This window comes from Ips typographus, linkage group LG11 (genome assembly GCF_016097725.1).
Source record: "Ips typographus isolate SLU linkage group LG11, UJ_Ityp_2.0, whole genome shotgun sequence".
NCBI lineage: Eukaryota > Metazoa > Arthropoda > Insecta > Coleoptera > Curculionidae > Ips > Ips typographus.
In genome coordinates, this window is record NC_138432.1 from 6761734 (window position 1) to 6785129 (window position 23396).

The 23396-nt window shown below is 33.5% G+C and overlaps 2 protein-coding genes and 2 long non-coding RNA genes across 5 annotated transcripts in view; 1 reads left to right on the plus strand and 3 right to left on the minus strand.

Moving 5' to 3' along the window:
• Nucleotides 1–23396, minus strand: part of LOC145735364 (cytochrome b-c1 complex subunit 8-like) — a 205652-nt gene that overhangs the window by 82514 nt on the left and 99742 nt on the right. The window lies entirely within an intron of this gene.
• Nucleotides 1–23396, minus strand: part of dpr8 (defective proboscis extension response 8) — a 70167-nt gene that overhangs the window by 11843 nt on the left and 34928 nt on the right. For both annotated transcript variants that reach the window (XM_081989382.1, XM_081989381.1), the window contains exons 3-4: nucleotides 18749–18915; nucleotides 5001–5211 (exon numbers count right to left, since the gene is read on the minus strand). In XM_081989382.1, the coding sequence (XP_081845508.1) occupies nucleotides 5001–5211; nucleotides 18749–18915 (378 nt within the window). The remainder of the gene's footprint in view (nucleotides 1–5000; nucleotides 5212–18748; nucleotides 18916–23396) is intronic.
• LOC145735468 (uncharacterized) lies at nucleotides 18398–18984 on the plus strand. Its single transcript, XR_014179684.1, has 2 exons — nucleotides 18398–18533; nucleotides 18764–18984. It is a non-coding gene; the product is annotated as an uncharacterized LOC145735468 (long non-coding RNA).
• Nucleotides 20300–21044, minus strand: LOC145736021 (uncharacterized). The gene is made up of 3 exons (XR_014179818.1): nucleotides 20695–21044; nucleotides 20435–20618; nucleotides 20300–20371 (listed from the first exon to the last, which is right to left on the minus strand). It is a non-coding gene; the product is annotated as an uncharacterized LOC145736021 (long non-coding RNA).

The following is a 23396-nucleotide window of genomic DNA, read 5'->3' on the forward strand; positions in this document are numbered from 1 at the left end:
AGTATTTTCGAAATCTGTAGGTTACGGCATTGAAATTTGCTGTGGTTACACAGCAGTAGTAAGTACATAAGTTGTACAGTAAATTGACCCTAAAATCCAGAAACGTACTGTATTTTTTCTATAAATAAACTTTACTTTATGGAAACTGTTATAATTACCATCAAAATTGAAATAATGTAATGAAATACAATTTTAGTTAGTATTTTTGAAGTATGGGAACTACGGTCTTAAAATTTGTATATAGTTAGTCAACTAACCATAAAATACAGGAACGGGTTGCACTTTCCTAGTACTGTGACTAAGTTTGAAAATTTACTGTTCCCAATCAAACTCCAAATTCATAATAGTAAGGATACATTATTTCACTGTTGTTATTACAGTTACAGACAATCGATATTTTCCAATTTTCAACTAAATTATTCTTTGAGATGTTGTCACCAGCAATCGAGTCGTGAAAACTGCTCACGACAACTTTAACTATTCTGTTTCAGGAGAGAGAAAAAAATGGCGATAATAAATAAAATCAGAAACAGATGAAGCAATCTGGAACTGACATTAAAGAGATAATCCAGGCAAGGACGGTTAAAAATATCCAGATTTATAAGGGTTTTTGCAAGATGAGACACATATGCATAACGTCGCTTCTTACGTAGTTCTTATGCCGGATGAAACCCGGCCTATAATGGGATGCCCTCAAGCCGAGCGTGAAATTATGCGATACAAAAGCACGAGCAGAAGGGCAGAATATGCTATATGAGCGTTTTTACGGGATATATTTTCTAAATAATACGTCGACGAGGGCGGTTTTCGGTTACTTTGTGAATGGGATATAAAGATTTGCGTGCCCAAATCTTCAACTGTAAGAATAAAGTGTTGTATCAAAAGAACAGGTGGCTTGAAGTAATATTGTACCATGTTTATCCAGTAAAAATGTCAAAAAAATATGTTTTAAACAAAATGTGTATCATACTCACTTCAGTTATGATAAATTGCGCGTTTAATAATGACAAAACTATTATCTGAAACAAAATCCAATTAAGGCGCTAATTTCAACAACTCGTAAAATCCTCTATTTAGTTTGGAAATTGTCTTATGATTTATAATGCAATTTTCTCGCTTTAAAGTTTATGCTAAGTTAGTGGAAGGCTTGTAATGAAAATAGAAGTCTCAAGCTAATTTTGTTTACAGTTTGTTCGGCGCAAGGGAAAGTAATTTGTACCTTTTAACTGTGAAAACTAGTGGCGGGCGGAAACCACCTCAAAAACCAAGAACTCTTTTAGTTGGCACAAACAAAACTCATTTTTGCATCTAATGAGGCTCATCTCGTCGCCATTCTTGTCCGAGTAACGAGATTTGACTTTATTTTCCACATTGCGCTCTCAGCTATTTATATGCAAATCGGAACTTTTATTAGCGGCATTAAGTGCATCCACACCTCCAAAGCTTGGGATGGTGGACGCAAAAAACCGCGTGACAGATATAAAAGCTGTTGCCGTTTTGTAAGGGTATAAAAGCTATGAATAAAAGATCAAACAAGAAGGAACCGCGATAAAAACAGTTGTTCGCGTTGCACTTAATGAATGGAACGTGAGCTAAATGTCGTTGGCAACGGAGCAGATGCAGTTTGAGAACGTTTAATTAAAGTTTTAAAACCTCTATAGAAATGTTTCGCAATTTATTGAAAGGCGAAGGCCGTTTTAGGGTCGTTCGAAGTTTCGTTCGGCTTTCGAGGTTAAATAAGTTTGGCAGAAACTAGTTGAGGAATCCTTCTTGAATAATAACGTCCACTTTAAAATTTTAACTTGAAGGTAGGTTTAGATTGTTTAAAACATGTTGCTTGTATTTTTTATAATTTGACCAGTAAATTTATGGGTCTAATTGAAATTTGTTTGAAAGTGATCATTTTCATCATGGTTTGATGCAACAAATTGTGGTTTGAAATTTGAGCACCCTGTAACTCTGTTATATTTGGGAGTTTAGGAAAGTTGAACCACTCAAATTAACTGTCTTAAGCTCTTTTTTCCAGTGGTCTTGAGTAAAAAATTCTATCTGAAAAATTGCGTACAGGGTGACCAAAAACAGTCACCAAAAACATCACCATAATTTTCATAAACACCTTGTATACTGGAAGCAAAAACGGTCCGAAAAACTTACGGTGCTGAGTTAGAAGTTGATTAGGAAGATTTTTAATCTCTTTCAAATTTTTCATAACTTTCACCGTTTATGAGTTATTTAGCAAAAACTGGTTTGATGCAACAAATTTTTAAATCAGTTGAAATTGTGGTTTGTAATTTGAAAACCCTATAACTTAGTTATTTTTGGCAGTTCAGGGTAGTTCAACCACTTAAAAGAACCGTTTTGAGCACCTTTTTCCAGCGGTGTAGAGTAAAAAATTCTATCTTGAAAATAATAAATAAGGTGACCAAAATAGTAAACCATCATAATTTTCTTGCACACCCTGTATACTGGAAGCTAAAACGGTCCTGCAAACTTACGGCGTTAGGTTAAGAAGTTGATTAGGAAAATTTTTGGTCCCTTGCAATTTTTTTGTAACTTTCACCGTTTTTGAATTATTTTAGAAAAACTGGTTTGGTAGAACAAATACTTAAATCAGTTGCAATTGTGATCTGAAATTTGAACACGGTTTATAGGACAGTCAGGGACAAAGTCGCCTATAAAACCCACTTGGAGTAAGAAAATGACTGTTTTAAGCACATTTTTGGAATCCTCATTAAATTTCTTATCCGATAACCTGAAAAAAACACTACAAAATTTTGTACAGTCAGGCAGAAAAGCGGTGTCAAAGTTTGAATTGCCAGAAACACAGTTTGAAAAAATAGTCAGAGACAAAATCGCATGTAAATCCCACTTGGAGTAAGAAAATTACTGTTTTAAGCACATTTTTGGAATCCTCATTAAATTTCTTATCCGATAACCTGAAAAAAACACTACAAAATTTTGTACAGTCAGGCAGAAAAGCGGTGTCAAAGTTTGAATTGCCAGAAACACAGTTTGAAAAAATAGTCAGGGACAAAATCGCATTTAAATCTCACTTGGAGTAAGAAAATGACTGTTTTAAGCACATTTTTGGATTCCTCATTAAATTTCCTATTCAATAACCTGAAAAAACACTACAAATTTCAGTACAGTCAGGGAGAAAAGCGGTGCCAAAATTTGAACTGCAAGAAACAGAGTTTGAAAAAATAGTCAGGGACAAAATCGCATGTAAATCCCACTTGGAGTGAGAAAATGACTGTTTTAAGCACATTTTTGGAATCCTCATTAAATTTCCTATTCAATAACCTGAAAAAACACTACAAATTTCAGTACAGTCAGGGAGAAAAGCGGTGCTAAAATTTGAACTGCAAGAAACGCAGTAATTGTAATTTACGAGTAATTTATAACAGTATTTTACTTATCACTAATTTTTTATAAGAAGCAAATGAAACAGGAATCAATCATCCAATGTTGCCAATATAATCAAAAAGTTCAATTTCCCTTTTATTTCAAGGTTTCATGGGTCAGCTGTTAGAAGTAAACTCTACTAACTGAATGGGCTTTTGCATCTTTTTTTTCATAAATTATTTTCTTATTACAGTTTCAAGATTATACAAAAAAGCCACTGACAACACTGGAAGGTTGTGTAAAATGACTTCCCAGACTAAAATAAAACAATCTAAAGTTACTTTGGTAAAATCGGCTTTCGCCGGCTTACAAGTGCACCTTAGACAGATATTATGTTTTATTTTTAATGCCGGAACGCCATAAAAGCGACCAACAATAAAACAAAAGATAATTAATTGTTCTCGTGTGACTTTTACGAACCTTGGACCGTCTCTGATAGTGATTTATTACAAGCTAATATGTGCCAACAATTTAATAGGTTACAAAATGAAAAATGAAGATTTTAGAAAGAAGGAAAATTTATTGTAGGTGCGGAGAAAAACAAACACATATTGATAATAAAAGTCATAGAAGGAATACTTTTTTTTTCTTATTTAGGCTCAGAACAAATTAAAACCATTTATGGTTATTGTACAAAGTTGGAGTTGCACCAGCTGGTTTGATCATACAAAAAGTTAGGAAAATATCAACGCAAACAATAAACTCTGGCAATTTTTGGGTGATAGATGAATTAATATTTCTTTGTGGGAAAAACTGAAGTTGTTGAAGTAACACCATAAAATCTTGTTATTAACCAGACTAATAATGCAGCTACAACCAACTTGAATAAAATACTAAAAGTCAAACAAACGTATGAAAAAACCGCAAAGCCTGACTAAAAAGGGATTAATCAAAAAGTTCAAAATTCCTACAAATGCCTCTCTAGAAACGTCCGTCGTTCTCTCGCATTTTTTGCCAACAAAATGAAAAATTGCGCAGAGGAAAATTTAAATTAAGCCGTTCTCCAGTAAAACTTTAAGTGCTCTCTTGGTTTGAAACTCTGATTATTGTTTCTTTTTCCTAGATATTTTCATAATAAATGGGCGCGCCAGTGAAAGAAACGTTTCAAGCTCTTTCCATGCCCTAATACTCGACGAAAACGTTTCGCCTTTGAACGGGGATTTTATTATTTTCCAATGTGGAAAACTTGCTTAACTTTCACTGAAACTCGTGTAGAATATGCATACTTTAGCAGGTGACAATAATAAATATGCAGTCGAATTTTGCGGTCCAAATGGATAAAAGCCTTCCAAGCAAACACTTAGAAAGTTTGGTCGTAATAAACCAGCAAACAGAATGCAGTTAGCCTAAGGCGTTTTTAGATTGCGCTAAAGCTTAACTTTATTATTAAATTTGCTTGCTTCCTGATTTCAAAAGCGCAATTTTAATGATAGAATCGCCTTTAGGCTATTCGTGTTTTAAACTTTCTGTTTGCTATTGTTTAGGCAAAGATCGGAAATCCTGATACCTTGTCCAGTTATTAATAATAACAAGCTCCGTTCTGGTTTTGAATTAAAAGTTTTATACCAAAAAGCAAACTGATTTGCCATACTTACCCACTATAGTCAGGTGGACTTGAATACCATTAGGAGGTGTAGTACTAATTTGGCACTCGTAAATTCCTGAGTCTCTCTTTTGTGGATAGCGAATTCTTAGAGTCCATTCGTCAGTGTGAGGCGTATGGACGGCTTCAAATCGTTGATCAGATGTATAAGTATACCTGCCAACTGTCAATAAATGGATGTCTCGATGTCTCACCCACGAAACCTGAAATTTAAAGATTTGTGTCAATATCTGCTGTTTTGATACAGAAGTAAAATTTGCTGGGCTCATGATTTTCTCTATTTCTAGATTATGCTTTTAAAACTTATATTACTGAAGCCGAATTTGACGGTTTTGACAGTTTCAAAAAGTTTTCAAAAAGTTACCCATAAAGCTATAAAATTCATCTCTGTCTCTGGACAGCTCAAGTCAAAATTAATTTGTTCACTTATATATCTCCACTTTATTACTGTTACACTACGACAACTGTTACATCGTAAATGTCAAATAAACTGATCATAGAGTTATAAAGTCGATTTTGTTTTTCATGCCTAAAGCTTTTAAAACTTGATTACAATTTGGGACACCCTTATATTGGCTTTGGTGATATGGCAAACAGAGGAACGTAATTATTATCCTGGAAATAACACTCACGGAAAGATTGCGTCATATTTCAGTTAACAAAACGTATTAATTAACGTGCTAAATTTTCACATTACGCTTCTTAAAATAGCGAATATTGCCTTGAATATTAATAAGGTACATATTTCAACACGGTAAGTACACGTCCCGCATCTTTAAAGCAATATTTGCATTTCCGCTAAATGCTTCACTGCATGTTTGTTTTCCTTAATATCCGGGAAAAGGACTTTCATTTTAAGTCAACACGTGACAAATTATTTAGCCCAAAACTTGTCTACTGAAATATATTCATTCTCAAAGAAGGAACTTTATCATTCTGGAACAGTAAACGACTAATGAATTTTTAATTAAATAATTTAAACAAACTCGACAGTTTGCTAGGGCAAAACACAGATTGCATTAAAGCATAAACTACAAAAACAGCAGAAAGGTTTCCAAAAGGGTAAGTTGCTTCTCCCTAACAGTGGTTTATGGTTAAACAGAATTTGGTACAAAACAAACACATTAACGCTAAAGATCCGCAACTAGTTAATCCTCGTAGCCTCGATCCACTTAAGATTAAATTTGCACAGGTGCTTTGTACACTGCCAGAACATTTAATAATAAATATTACCAAGCCCAAACTTAAAACAGCGATTTTGTATGCAGCTTAGGTTGTTTAGCTATTTTGGACCCCTCTCCTAGCTCTGGTTTTCCTTGTAAATAACTTACATTATGGAATTTAAAAAAACGTGTGTATCATACTTCCAAAGATTGTGCCATCAAGGCAAATGCAACAATTATTGTTGCCCAGAACCGAAACCAACTTTTCTGATTTATCTTGATGATCTAAAATATGATGTTATTTAGCAACAAAATGAACCTAATTATAGTTTTTGTCCGGAATTATCAGATCCAGCTCTTTTAATCAGGGTCTTACAATTTTGATGTAAAAAAACATAACTTTGTTTGCATAATACCTTTATCCGAGGCTGCATTTAAAAATATAAAAATTTACTATTTTCCAGTCCGCTCTAATTAACATATAAATGAATGTTGGGCACATATCTGCGAAGATCATTATTTACTGCTGCTGCCCTTTTATGCAAAAGTTGCTTTTACAATTGTAAATGCGGGCAACAGCACAAATTAAGAGAAAGTATACCCAGTGGGATTAATGAAAATATAATAGAGAGTTTTAATTTTTTAAAGAATAAGGTCAATAACGTTTTTGTAATTTTGAAAATGATGAATGACTCCCCGCTGTTTTTAAAACTCCAGTGCAGTATCAATCAAAGAAAACAAACGGACTTGCTTTAATGTAACAGTCAAACGTGAAATTAATGGAGCTATTTATATCTCTAGAACCGTTCCTCTTGAGCGAAATCTGACGAGGTTTGAAAGAAATTGTATTTAAATAAGAAACTGCCACTGCATAACAAAAATATCAGCTAGAGGGGAGACATTTTTAGAAAACTCCGGTCTTATATTAGAAAAAGCTGCAACGTACAATAGGAGCGAGCAGCAGGATGTTTATACTTCATTCAGTCGATCCTTTACTGCTGTAAGGGATGTTTTCATCTCGGTTTGCATATTGGCCTGCTTCCAACTGATAAAACTTGTCTGATGGCTCTTTTCTTTCTTTGGAATGATTTGGAGAGAGTATTTTTAGCTGTATTCAGGTGTGCCAAGGCACGTCTGAAACAAATTATCATCAGCTTAAGTGTATTAGAAAATTCTGCAGATGTCCTGAGTGGAAAACACAAAAAATGTTGTCATTCTAAATTAAGTTTCGTTACATTGCAATTCTGCTACTACTACTTTTATATCTCCCCTTTTTTACTGAAGCCAAATTTGACACTACGACCCTTTTGCATTTAACTGTTACATCGTAAATAGCAAAAAAATGATCATAAAACTATAAAGACCATTTTGCCTCTGATACCTCAACAGAAAGTGAAACTTTCCTTTTTATAGCTCCACGTTCTGAAAACACCATTCTGAAGACAGTTGTCACGTGACACCAGGACTCCTTTTCATTTAATTTTTATGTCACAACTGTCAAAAAACTGTCCATAAAACTGTAAAGTCAATTTTCTGATTTATAGAAATTATAGCAGAAACTACAACTATTTTGGTTTTATAGGTACACGTTCTTACTGATGAGGCAGGGTTTGACAGCTGTCACGTGACACTAAGACACTCTTTAACCTTTTGACGTCGTTGTCAGTTGCCACGTGATACTTTTTATTTAACTGTTACGTCGTAAATATCAAAAAAAACTGATCATAGAGCTATAAAGGCGATTTTGCTTCTGATACCTAAAGGTAAATGAAATTTTTTACTTGTATAGCTTCAAGTTCCGATAGAGGCAAACTTTGAAGGTTGTCAGGTGACACCAAAACTCTTTTTGATTTAATATCTGCTTTTTAACCTGCGACAATTGTCAAAGAACTATCCATAAAGTTATAAAATCCATTTCATTTCTGACAATTGAACCCAAATTAACTTGTCCACATTTATTGTTCCACTCTTATAGAAGTCAAGTTTGACAGTTTTGACGTTGTCAGTTGTCACGTGACCCTACGATAATTTTCAGAGTTTTTTTGAGATACTTTTTCATTTAACTGTTACGTCTTAAATATCAAAAAACTGATCATAGAGCTATAAAGGCGATTTTGCTTTTGATACCTAAAGATGAATGAAAATGTTTACTTGTATAACTACACGTTCCGAGAGAGGCAAACTTTGACAGTTGTCAGGTGACACCAAAACTCCTTTCGATTTAATTTTTACGTCACAGCTGTCAAAAAAATTAAGCCTATGAAGCTATAAAGTAAATTTTCTGATTTATAAGAATTACAGCAGAAATTACAATTATATCCATTTTATAACTCCACGTTCTGATTAACGCAGGGCTTGACAGATGTCACGTGACACTAAGATACTTTTTCATTTAACTGTTACGTTGTAAATGTCAACAAACTAATAACAGAGCTATAAAGACGATTCTGCCTCTGATACCTAAAGAGAAATTTAGAACTTTCTCTTTTATAGCTCCACGTTCTCACTGATTAGGCAGGGTTTGACAGTTGTCACGTGACACTACGATAATTTCCAGAGTTCTTTTGAGATACTTTTTCATTTAACTGTTACGCCATAAATGTCAAAAAGTCAGTACCCTTTTTTACTAGAGAAGCAAGTAGATTGCATCAATTTTCTTCTTATAACAACGTTTACTTCAGTGCAATTTTTGTAGGAAAAATGCTGACAATCTTGTTTAACCGAATGTATTTCACATCTTTTTACATGGTCAATAATGAAACAATGTGTTAATATGTATCAATATATTTAAACAATGCGGAGAATGATATTCAAAACTTGTCCAGCCATTTTTCAATATTGACAAAAAAATACCACATAACCGCACTAAAAACACTGCGTGTTATTGTAAGAATATTGGGTTTTAAAAGCCCCTTTATCACACAAATATTTCATATTAAAACCTGTTTTTTTCAAACCTGATAATTATAAATATTTTCAATCAATATTTGTGTTTGTTACACCTGACTGTGAATTAATTTAAACGAATAAAAAGTATAAGTTTTACGAAATAATATAGAATTTTGTGTAGGTTATGTACTAATACTTTCACTGATTATAATTAAAAATATTTTAAACTCCAAGCTATTTATACTTAATCAATATTGCTCGATCTGAAAATGGTTGTAAATAAAAACGAAAATGTTAAAATAATTATTGAAATGCAAATTAACAAATTTAAATAATACCTAATTTACTTTCATATTAAAACCCTTAATTCAGCAACAAAATGATTAAGCAGTAGAATTTACAAAAGGTAACACCTGAGGCATTCTCTTAAAAAAAATGTTGGCGGTGTTTTAAGGCAAATTAGCCATAAAACATTATTTATTAACCATAATTTTCCTGGGTAAAGCCCTCATCAAGGCAGCACACCTATAAATACTGCGATATTTCAGCTTGCTAAAAATTTAAATTAGAATCGAATTTGCTATTTTCCAGTTGCGCCTTTAGCATTCGATTTGAATTTTTGATTAGACTCGGGCTAACTGAAATCGCTTTAAATTATCGTTTCTGCGTTTTATTGGAGAGGTCCGGAAAATTGTGCAGTCAGAATCGCAGCAGTAATATTAACGCAAACATATTTATCCAGCTCGTTTTCCTTTTAAGTAAAATTTTTGCCGGAATTATTGTACTTAATTAAACTGGCCCAACTTTTTCTTGGCCTAAAGTAGAAACTTATTAAGTAATTTGAAAAGAATTTATTCTCTCGAGAAGGGGAGGATAAAAAAAGCACCATTCAGGTAATCTAATTTATTGGGGAGCCGGAGATGAGAAAATTTTACACTTTGTTTAGCCTTTTATTACTCTTATTTATAGCTTTACAGTTAAAAAATTCCTGTTATTTGTGTTAATGCTACATTATGCAAAATTTCTTTCTCAAGTGAATTACCCAACGTAAACATAACTCATTGTAGTAATGCAGATTTAAAGCTCTTGCAGAATAAGCTGGGTTTCGACACAACTAAAGCCAGTTTTTACTTGTTGCACGTAGTAATTTATGTAGCAGAAAGGGGGGAGGATTATTTGCTTCGCCAAAGATGCCCCTGTTAATCTTTGTTTGCTTCAAGGCTTAAGAAAATCGTCTTGTTTAGAAAAATGTGGAAAGCAAATTGCGTTGTCGATAATGTTGACTTAAGAAAACTGTATTTTTTCTTTGAAATTTAATAGTCTGTTATATTAAAGTGACATGGATAAAGTGATAACTTTTGATGCTCCTTATCCCTTCCTTATAATCTCACTTAGCCAGGTGTGCCAACCCTTGTTATCTGAGTAAATTGAAAATCTACCCAAAATAATTCATTATAAACTACTATCCATTCTCGTAACATTTTATTAGAACTTACTGACGCCAATCCAGTTAATTTAGGTTCCAATCAAACGAATAAGGCTACAAATGACGGAGTTTTAACAAACCATTTACCGACTACACACAATAAGATGTGATTTTCATTAAGGAGCACATTTGAGCGGAAAACTTGGAAAGCGTGTGATTATGCCGGGTTCACAAACGGAAGCGTAATGTTTAGTGGTGTGTGCGGGAACAGCTCTAACAAATTTGTTTACACACGGATGATTCGACAAAACACCCCCCACTGTATATTTAAATTTATTTACCTTTAGACGTGCACAATAAAGTTTCCGCACAGTAGATTCACTCAACTTGTATATATGTTTCGTGAAAGTTATTCTGGCTGACCAATTTGATATTTTTGTATTCTGTACTCCATTAGTATTACTGAGGGAGACCAGATCTAAAAAGCACAACAAAGGAAGTTGTATATCACAAAAATTAGTCCTTAATCGATCCCCGGTCTATATCAAAATTGGTAATGGAATCAACCTCGGTCGTAAGTGGTGTAAATCGAAACGGAATATCCTGTTTGTGATACCATCAATCATTCCTGTCTAGATCCGCAATTACAACAAATCCCAGCTTAATTTCACCCCGGGAGCTTTGAATCACATAATTGAATCGGCTAACCATCACAACTGACATCCCGACCGTGATATTTATTAAAGAAAGTCGCATTTTGGGGGGATTTTCTGCAATGCTAGCAACTAAGTAAGTGCACTTGCTTGGATTAGTGAACTGGTAAGACTCAATCTGCCTGAAGTAATCTTTGCATTTTCCGCGAGCTCCAATTACACATCAAATAATGCACACGACTCTATCAGATGTTTCCGTTGTAATACCATTTGAATGGAGATTTTATTTCCAAAGCCCCGAGGCTATGCATTTTCCCGGAAAATTTCTGTACCTTGAACCTGAAGTTTACATTTTAGATTCAATACAAGATGCAATTATATTTTCTCTTCAGTAAAATACTTGACATAAGGAAGCAAACATTAAATAAAACTTTTCAAGGAGTTTCATGACCAGAAAGGGAAACAATTTTAAATTATTTTAAATTTACGCATAATATCCATCAAGACTAAAGAACTCCGTCAAGCGTACCTTATCTGGCACATTTGCGTCTAAAAGTGGCGCACACAACCCGACTATAAGTGCATTTCTTGCTCGAGATGGTGGCAATAAACGTATTAACATTTGCATTTTATCACGAAATAGGGCCGCAAAAAGTTTATATCATCACCAACTTTCCGGAGTAATTTAAATAAAGCGTTTTAATCCGGATGCCGGTTCCACCACGTCAAAGGTGATTCTTTTTAGATATCATCCATCAGCTGGAATAACGTGAAATCTGTTAGCTTGGGGAAAAAGACGACCTAGTTTAGAATCAATATTTACATGCAAATTTTCTTATAGTTTATGATCTCCAATGAGTTTTCCTGTGATTAGATCAAAACAGCCAACTGGCGCAGTAGGTAGGATTTGTGGAAGATTTCTAGAATACTCAAAAACATCTTTTTGTATTTAAAAATTTGGAAAACACTAGAATTTTTTATTGTTTATATTAAACTTTTTTTTATGAAAATATGTTCTTTTCTAAAGAAAAATATTTTCAGCTTTTTGTCACTTTTCTTTATTACCTCATGGTTAAATTAAAACAAATAATATGTTTTGTGAAAAGAAAAATATTACGCGAAACTGAAGATATTATAAAGAATTTGTAATTTACAAGTACTGCTTGTTTCGAAAACTGTGTTAAACTGTAATTCTTCCAAACTCTAGACAAATGCTGACAGTTTTGACGTTACCGACATATCACGTGCTTTTTAAAGGATAATTTAGCTAGACGGTCACGTGACCACTGTCAAAATAACTGCCATAAATGTCACAAACACGTTTTGTAGCGAATACCGCAGGAAACCTTTTCTAAACCCTGATTCTTGCAAATTTTGAGCACAGTTTGACAGGGACAAAATTGCTTGTCAAACCCACTTGGAGTGAGAAAATGACTGTTTTAAGCACATTTTTGAAATCCTCATTAAATTTCCTATCCAATAATATGAAAAAACACTACAAAGTTTGGTACAGTCAGGGATAAAATCGGTATCAAAGTTTGAACTGACAGAAACACAGTTTGAAAGGGCAGTCAAGGTCAAAATCACTTGTAAAACCCACTTGGAATAATAAAATTACTGTTTTAAGCACATTTTTGCAATCCTCCTTAAATTTCATTACAAAATTTGGTACAGCCAGGCAGAAAAGCGGTGTCAATGTTTGAAGTGACAGAAACCCAGTTTGTAAGGACAGTCAGAGACAAAATCGCTTCTAAAACCCACTTGGAGTAGAAAAATGACTGTTTTAAGCACAGTTTTGGAATCCTCATTAAATTATCTATCTAATAACCTGAAAAGACACTATAATATTTGGTACAGCCAGGCAAAAAAGCGGTGTCAAAATTTGAACTGCCAAAAACACAGTTTGTAAGGACAGTCAGGGTCAAAATCACTTGTAAAACCCACTTGGAATAATAAAATTACTGTTTTAAGCACATTTTTGCAATCCTCATTAAATTTCCTTTCCGACAACCTGAAAAGACACTATAATATTTGGTACAGCCAGGCAGAAAAGCGGTGTCAATGTTTGAAGTGACAGAAACCCAGTTTGTAAGGACAGTCTGAGACAAAATCGCCTCTAAAACCCACTTGGAGTAGAAAAATGATTATTTTAAGCACAGTTTTGATATCCTCATTAAATTTCCTATCCAATAACATGAAGAAAACCTACAAAATTTGGTACAGTCGCGGATAAAAGCTGTGTCAAAATTTTAACTACCAGTATCACAGTTTGAAAGGACAGTCAAGGACAAAATCGCTTGTAAAACCCACTTGGAATAAGAAAATGACTGTTTTAAGCACATTTTTGGAATCCTCATTAAATTTCCTATCCGATAAAATAAAAATAAATAACACAATTTGCTACAGCTAGGAAGAAAAGTGGTGTCAAAATTTGAACTGACAGAAACACAGTTTGAAAGAACAGTAAGAGACAAAGTCCCCTGTAACACCCACTTGGAGTAGGAAAATGACTGTTTTAAACACATCTTTGGAATTCTCAATAAATTTCCTATCCAATAACCTGAGAAAATACTGCAAAATTTGGTGCAGCCAGGGAGAAAAGCGGTGTCAAAACTTATAAAGTAAAATATTTACTTTACCGGTAATTTACCCATCACTAGCTTCTACATTTTTGCTTATCGAGCTCAACCTTATCCAAATCACCTGCGTTTGATATGTAATTACAAACAAACACAACAATGAAACCAATTATTAATTTCCTTGTCAGGAACGCAAATAGAGCTCAAACAAAATGAGTCTAGTAGCACGGGCATTTGCGGTCTAAATTAAATAAATCGAAACACATATGGGTTGCGGTTAGTTTAATAAAACATGTAGGTTTATGAAAACGGTGTACGGGTTTTGAAATCAAATTTGTCACGTTCTATTTACACAATCAGCTTCCTGGGCTGCGGGAGTTATTTGAAAACGCCGATAAAAACGTCCAATTCAAGCTAATTGTCAATAAAACTGCATTAGGTAGAGCTGAGTGAGTCGTAATTCCTTAGAGAGTAAAGGGAAAACAATACATCAGAAAGGGTGAATCTAAGATACGGATTTAGGGAAGGATTTGCTTAGGAAATTTATAACAACATTAAACCTGCATCTATACCTGGGCGCGTTCTAAATACAGCCACGTAAATCAAAGCATTATGAGACTAATGTTGTCGCAGTTTCGACCCCATTTGTCTAGTTTCAACGCCTGAATGAATGCATTTTCACTTAATATACAGATTTAGTCGAGAGTTTCACGGTTAAATTAATCCTTAAGTTTGTAATCTGGATGGATTTTGCTGACTCAGACTATGGTGCCATTTAAACCAATCGTTTTTGCCATAACATCTATTTTTTTGAAAGTACAACCATGTCATAATGTAAAATCGTTTGCTCTGAACTAACGTTAAAGCGAAGCCTTAGTCTAAATTTATTATATTAATTTTGAGCTTCACGTAGTCTCATATTTTACTCGAGCTTAACAACGCCTCGGATTTTCTAATAAACGTAAAAAAAACAATTATGATGTCCAAAGTCTGAGTAATACAGTAGAAAAAACAGTCTTTAGTCCGTAAATCAATTTCGAGCCTAACTAGGGTTTTGAGTATTTAATCCCTACCAAATAATGTAGCATTAAAGGCTTTGGACGCGAAAATTCACGTATGCAAATCCAAATTGCTAATAATAACTAAAAACTGGTATTAGGGATGGATTGGGACAAAAAAGTTCCGGCTATAAAAACTTGAACATGAGCGTGTCGCTTCAAAAATGGCTTCGAAATTTTGCATATAGGAAACTGCGAAAATAAAAAGGTCGTGCACTCCAAATCCTGCTATAAAATCCGAAAAATCCGCATTTTATATCTACTAGAAACGGGGACTACGTATATGTATGTAAATGTGGCAAAGGCCACTGTTGCCCCAGTATATTAAAAACCACAAAAATTATACGGTTGATAAATAAAATATTCCATTTATTGCACCGAAAACTGGACGGCAGGGCAACTCAAAAATTTTAATTTTAAATATTCATCAAATATGTATTTTTTAAAGTAATTATCAGAAATACGTTACATCATAAATGCATATTTAAATCTCTGGGGATGTTGATTAATATTTGAATATATTCGTGAAAGTCGTTATTTTAATTCAAAAACTGGATTAGTAATATTCTGACTACATAACAGATTACTTAAAATTTTGCATATTCAAGACTGTTTTCTTTAAAAAAACTGCATTTGGTTATTTACATATTGCTGCTGCTATTATTACCTATAATAAGAAATGTTTAGGGCAAATTCGTATTAAACCTTTCATAACTTTATTATAAAAACTTCGAGGAGGTCCCATCATTTTCTAAAGTTGTTGACATGAAAACGACCATTTTTGCGTCAAAACAAACAACTCAACAGTTTCAATTTGGTACTGGAGCAAAGCCAAAACGTCATAAAACCGAATGCTTTCCACAACAATAAATATAAAAGCAATATAAGTTTATCTCACTCGAAAATACAACCCACTATGTTATAATCTTATTGGCAATAAAGTTATTTTAAGTTTAGATTCAGCGTTTTCGTAAATAAGTTTTGCCAAGAACACAAAAAGATATATTTGCCATCAGGAAGCAAAAAAATTACTCTATCAGCCTAAGCAAAACACTCTCATTGTTATTGCTGCCTTTTAAAGGAATGGTTTGCCATTAGGTTAGGTTAGAGCAACAAATGACTACATGGATTTGGGTCTTTTATATTCCGTGACCGTTGAAATGCGTATGTTTCTCAGGTTGGCTGATTTTCTCTTGTAACCCGTCTATTAAATTTTTAATCATCTCCGTTTAACATTTTGCTTTCTAAGCTACCGATCAGCAAAACTGTATAATTGGATTTCCGGTGCTTTCGTAATTCTATTTACCAGAAGCGATCCAATCAGGATCTATCTTGAACCTGATCAAGTTGAACTGCACAAGCGCCGGCTTTATTTTAATTAATCCAGATAACTTGCCCTTTCATGTTCAAGTCCTGTAAGTTGTTTAGAACGTGCACGTCGATGGCACGAGTTTTACTCAAACTCCATTTACCAAGTAAAGGAGGTTGTCATTAGTAATTCAGTTACACTTAATAATATACACAGTAAACGCTTACGTTTTTAATGCGGAACTTCCATTACGAGGGCTGAGGTTGTTTAGAACCACTGTGGCGACAATGGACTATAACAGGATATCTTGTAAACAGCTCTCCCTCGAGATTCTATTGAATAGACCCGGAGGCTCTTAAGAGGTCTCCTCAGTTTCGTGAAAGGCAATCTTGAGGCGTTATTTTAAATTTGCACTCTGGGAAATTATATTTCCTTGGAGAAGCGCTAACTGGTCTTGATGATTAGACAAGAGTCTCAGCTTGAACTAGGTCAAGTGCAAATATCAATTCTTTAGAGTTGGTAAAAGTAACAGCCATGTTAAACATTAACAAACTGGCGTTCAAATAAACCTTTGTCCATTGGAAACAATATTGCTGAGCCCATAAAAAGTTGGAAACTCCCGTTAAGTTTCTCCACTAGACTCTCTAGTGTCCTACTAAACTTAACAGCTCGTTAAGTAATGAGCAACAACTGTTGTTGGGAGTAAATCTAAGGAGGTATTATATTTTGGGAGGAATTTGCATTTAGCTAATGGGCATAGTTGCGCACAAGTTGGATGCCTGAAGGAACGTTTTGGATTTATCCAGTTGAAAAAAACTACTACTTCCTCCTTATAGAGTTCTAACTAGTACACTAAAAAAGACCAAAATGTTTAGTAGAGTGTGTCATTTATTCAGAAAACTGTTACGTAATTTAATTTCGAATGAAACGCATTTTTCCATCAAAGGTCATAGATAAAACGTACATTACACGTGCGCTATAACAAATTAATCCACTCGTGTGATTGCGAACAGCACGGTCTATGACATTGTCGCAGCTATATTTTGCATTCATGACTATAATAATTCTTCTACCATAGTAATACAGTTATTACTCCACTCGTTGCACCAACATAATACACTTTAGTGTAATAGTAATATTAAGATTATACGGCATATAAGTACACGTGTCTTAAATAATCTTTTAACAAAACTAATGCTTCTATGGTCCAGTAAGTAAATTTTCATAAATTCTGACTGTTTTTGAACGTTTTGACCTGGAAAATTTAGTAAAATGGTACGCATGGTCCAGTAAGACAATTTTCATTTAATTTGACTGTTTTAAATGTTTTAGCAGTGAAAATAGACTAGAATTAATGCAACTGGTCCAGTAAGTCGATTTTCATGAAATTTAACTGTATTTCAACGTTTTAACGTGACAAAATGACTAGAGTGACTGCAAATGGTTCAGTAAGTCAATTTTCATAAAATCTGACTTTTTTCCAATGTTTTGATCTGGACAATTGACTAGAATGACTGAAAATGGTTCAGTAAGTCAATTTTTATGAAATCTGAATGTTTTTCAAGGTTTTGATCGGAAAAATTGACTAAAATGACTGCACATGGTCCAATAAGTCAACTGTCATTGAATTTGACTGTTTTTTAACGCTTTGGCCTTGAAAATTGACTAGAATGACTGCAAATGGTCCAGTGACCAAATTTTCATAAAATTTTACTGTATTTCAACGTTTTAACGTGAAAAAATGACTGCAAATGGTTCAGTAAGTCAATTTTTATGAAATCTGACTGTATTTCAAGGTTTTGATCTGAAAAATTGACTAAAATGACTGCACATGATCCAGTAAGTCAACTGTAATGAAATTTTACTATTTTTTAAACGTTTTGGCATTTAAAATTGGCTGGAATACCTGCAAATAGTCCAGTAAGTCAACTTTCGTGAGATTTGACTGTTATTTGAAATTTTCTAGAAGCAGGACAGCACATGATCCAGTAAGTCAATTGTCATTGAATTTGACTGTTGTTTATCGTTTTGGCTTTAAAAATTGACTAGAATGACGGTACATGATTCAGTAAGTCAATTTTCATGAAATTTCAACGTTTTGGCATTGAATTTTTTCTACATAGAAGGACTGATGGTCCAGTAAGTCAACTTTCATGAGATTTCACTGTTATTTGAAATTTACTAGAAGCAGGACAGCACATGATCCAGTAAGTCAATTGTCATTGAATTTGACTGTTTTTTAACGTTTTGGCTTTAAAAATTGACTAGAATGACGGTACATAATGCAGTAAGTCAACTATCATGAAATTTCACTGTCTTTCAACGTTTTGGCATCGAATTTTTTCTACATAGAAGGACTGATGGTCCTGTAAGTCAACCTTCCTGAAGTTTTACTGTTTTTCAACGTTTTAGCGTTGAAAATGTACTAAAAATACTGCAAGTGGTCTAGTAAGTCGATTTTCATAAAATATTTCTGTATTTCTACGTTTTGAGTTGGAAAATTGACTAGAAAAAATGCACATGGTCCAGTAAGTCATCCTTCTTAAAATTTGACTGTTTTTAAACGTTTTGGCTTTGAAATCTGACTGGACTGACTGCAAATGGTCCAATAAGTGTTACTACCAGTCCAATAAGAAACTTATCAACCAACACCAGATACTTACCGTTCTATTTCCCAGATTTTTAACTCTGCAATGCAACAACACAGTATTCCCAACTAATCCAGTGACGTTAAAATCAATGGAGTTATCAAAGTACGGTCCTGTTCCAGGTGTGGGCTGTTCGTGAAGAAAATCGCGAAACTTTTTGGCGCTGACGCTTTCTTCTGCATCTGGAACAAATTAACTGAACGTTAAACTAATCGTAAAGTAACGTAAAATAAAGCACCCAGTTCGGTTTACTCGCGTTTAAGTTCGTAATTTCCAAGTTTTAATGGGTGCTATTAAAGAAGTACTTTAATAAACCGAATCAAGTGGGATTTCGATAATTTTTCCCCAATTACTTGAACTGTGCAATTTAAAAGAGGTAAGAGAAAACATCCACTCCGAGAGAAGAATAACAGAAAACCATGGCGTGTTAATTGCTTTTTATTTATTAAGGAGTAATGGAATAACATATTTTCCTTGATGATTGTCTTGTCTTTACAAAAGGGACTTTCTTCAAGTAGGATTTAACGTAAAGTGTCTCTCTCCTTTGGTGTTTTTTAAATGTCTTTTAGCTTGAATCTCTATTTTATTGCCGCGGCGCGTAAATGTAACGAAGTTAGCTTTGACTTCATTTAATTTTCTTTACGGGACGCGAACAATATAGTCCTCCGATTCTCGTTTTTGGCGAGAGGAAACTCGGAATGAATGTGAAATGTTAAGTGATTTAACTGAAAGGCAGGGGAACACACCGAAAAGCGTTTTAAGTAGAGAATGTGACTTCGATATTGTTGTGTTTCCATTAGGAAGCTTAGTGGGGTTGCGACTTTAATTATATTAATAAACCAGGCAAGAGAAATGCTTAATTATTATCCTGATATGTTTAATTTAACCTTTAGAAAAAGCATTTAGTCAGTAAACATTAAAATATGTTATTTACATATAACACATTCTAAACAACATTTTGGGGTTAGGAATTTTAAAAAGTTGAAAAACACCAAAAACTGCAAACAGAAGAAATAAAAACTTAATTGAGGGTTGTTTAAGTTTATTAATTAGTGTTGTTATTGCGAGACCTTCGTAGAATTTAAGATTTTTCTTCACCAAACTGGAAAACTTGCAACATTTGGTGGTAAGCAAAGGCGGAAAGTTCCAATCAAACTTTGGCTTGGGAACAATAACCACATTCAATTTAAATTATCTGGAAAGAACATCACAGATAGGTGCATTCAAACGAGTCATTAACAGCCCAATACCAACGTTTCAAGAATTATTCCATAAAATTTGCAAGAAAGGAAAGGCAATGTGTGTATCCTGAGGACTATTAAATCCTAAAGCAGTGTTTTAACTTATAACAGAATGTTTATTCAATTTTAGTTCAATTTATTGTAAAAGCAGGTAGGTACCTCAGTTAAAGAAATTACCTAATTTTATGATTGTTTATGAAGAAAACTAGACCAGAAAAAAAGAAACTCGAGTGTACTTTTTAAAGATTTTATTTGTATATTTCATAATGTGTAAATAATACAATTAAAATAGTAATTTAACCTACTATCTGATGTAAAATATTGTATTTAACAGTAGCACCATCTGTTTCTAGCCTTATAGTCAGAGAAGATACCGCAAAATTTATAAGGGCTAATTCTGCAAAATAATGGCATGTGATCAAATTTATGTATTAAGTAACTTGTATCTTTCTAATATTACCTGAAACTTATTAGAAATTTGTTTTTTTCAACACTCTGCATATGGATTTTGACAACACCATTATAACCATAGCTTCAAACACCTTTTGTTCCGAGTCTTTTAGAGCAATTGATAATGGGACTTTTGAAATTTGAACCCTTTCAAAGCATGATAAGCAAACTCCAAATTAGGCAAATAAAAGTACCTGAAACATAATATTTAGTATTAGCAGCTCATTAATACCTCCACCAGAGTCCTTTTTATAGTATTAGGTAAATCACCTTGTCAGCTTCTGCTAAATACACCTTTACTCTATATCCATGTTTCTTCGAGAACCACTGGCTTGAATAAACTTGGTTTTTGTAGTGTTCTTGTAAAAACTCTTCTTGGGAGTAAGTAAATATATGGGCTGTTTCATTGTGACAGGGTTTTCTATTAGAAAAGGCATCCTTTTCAGTTCCACAAACTCTAGTTCCTTCAAAATGTTTCACTGGGCCCCTTGATAGTTGTAAAGTGTATTAAAAAGGTGGCATTTTCAAAACTGACTACCGAAACACACACACATTATCTAGTCTCACACGTAGTATCGCAGTTAAAAACAAGTTAAATCAAAATACTCTTTAAAATATTGTAAAATTTACATCAAGTAAATGGACCATAAACCACTTTGAACTTCTTAAACTTCCCTTAATCTTAGATTTAGAAAAACTGCAATTTAACCGTATAATAACAATCAAATACACAACAAACGAACAAGTATTAAAAGAGAAAACTTTTACGGTACTTGTTATTAAATATCAACCTGGGAAAAAAGTTTTTGGATATTGCCGGTCGTTAAATCATTCTCGCCTAGAAGTTAGGAACAACTATAGGAAAAACTAAAAAGAAACTATCGTCTCGTCTAAATTATTCATCCAGGGCTTAACATGCGACTAAGAATGGCCGGGGAAAAGTTTCGCTGAAAGCTCCTTTGGTATTTGTTGTTGCAGAAAGCTTTCAGTGTTTTTCATTTTCCATTTGATAAGATAAGCCGTGAATCATTTCAGTGCTACGAAAATCTAAATGAAGCAGTAAAAAATTAATTTCGTTTAAAAAGAACGGGGTTTTCACGGCCTTTTATTTGTTTTGCAAGATGTTGACTTGAGACGACTTATGATATTTAGGTTTATCCGCGCGGGTAAAATGGGCTTGGGCGTAGTTTTCAAAAGGAGTTTTCATACTGAAAAGTTCCTGTTTACCTGACCCTTCTAATAATAAACGAAATGGATTCATTCAAATCACGACGAGCACTTTTATTTCACGAAAATGGATTCGGAACATTTAATCTCCAAATTTACTTCAACGAAGTTTTTTAAGGATGAAGGAACATTTTTATATTAGAATATTTGAACTCGTAGGAAGTGGAATCAATTTGAATTTAAACAGTTTTTGACGAAAATATTTCAGTGTCTATTGGTTATAACAGGCTTTCTGGTATTATTAACAACCTAACCTAAAATTCTAACAAATTTGCTTTCCAAGAAAGTAAAGTACGAACCTTTGTGTAATTCCATTCTGTAAGGTACGAGTGGATCCTTAATGTCAAAAACCGTAAAAACTTGTAGTTAAAAAAAACAGTTTGGTGAATCCTGTCACTTTTTGAATTATAATTCTTTAGGGAGGCCTTTAAAATCAAAAATACTGCAAAACAACCTTGTAAAGGATGAAATTTCTTACAACTTTCCTTATTTACACTTTTTTGTAGCTTTTTAAATAACGGAGTTACGCTCAGTCGAAATGGAGTTAGTTTAAAAAAGTGTGTAAATGATTACGGATGGAATGGATCGAAGATTACGTGACCGTTGTAACTGTCAAAATATTATTAGAAAGGTCACGTGACCGTTTTTCAGTTAAAACCGATATTTTCACAGTCACGTCACCATTTTTAATGTGCAAATGGTCACGTGACTATTTTCAATCATCAAATTGAATGTTAAAGTCACTTTTTTAATGTCGAAAGGGATCGAAGATTACGTGACCGTTGCAAATGTCAAAATATTATTTGAAGGGTCACGTGATCGTTTTTAAGTATAAACTGATATGATTTTCTATGGTTAGAATGGTCACGTGACGTTTTGTAATCACCAAATTTATTTATAACGGTGATGTGACTCTTTTTTAACGTCAAAACAGAATCCTAAAAGTCACGTAACCATTTTTTAGTTTTAAACTGAATCGCGTAACTATTTTTAAGGTTGAAATGTCGTCTTTAACATTACATGACAGTTTTTACGTTTAGACTGATATTTTTAAAATCACGTGACTTTTTTTAAGGTAAAAATGGTCACGTGACTTTTGTACGAAATAAAATTCATAATGTACTAAGTAAAAAGTTTAGCATTTAGCGGTGAATAAAAATCAGACACAATAAGCAGAAAAAATAAATGGAGAAGAACTGGAAGAAGGAAGAAATGGAAAAAGAAAAAGAAGAAACCAGACCAAAGCTGCGGAGAAGTAATTAACAAAAAATATTAGAAAGAAGGGGTAAAAGATGGAGAATAGAAATGTTTTCAGTATTTATCAGATGAAAAAGCAACAAAGACTTATCACTTGTAACATTATAAACATTATTCTATTGGGATTCTACTTCAAAGTCTACAATGACAAACCCAACAGTATGCTAAACGAGTTTAAAACTTTTAACGCTCATTATGCAATTACAACGATCAAGGTTGTTTACTTTATCCATGATTTGACCTCAGGGTTTGTGGCAAATTACAAAACTAATTTTCCTTTCAACGCGCTCCAAGAAATTCAGTTTCCTTCCCAATTAAAAGTTTAGTTTAGTATCAAAGAACAGAATTTTGCGATGTAAAGTGCATTATGAAGTTTATAAAACAAAGACAAATTTAATAAAAGTGGATAAGTAATTACCTAACTAGAAAAAAAACGTTACTTTTTATCCTTGTCGGAAAGCAAAGCGGGAAAACCGATTACTACATGA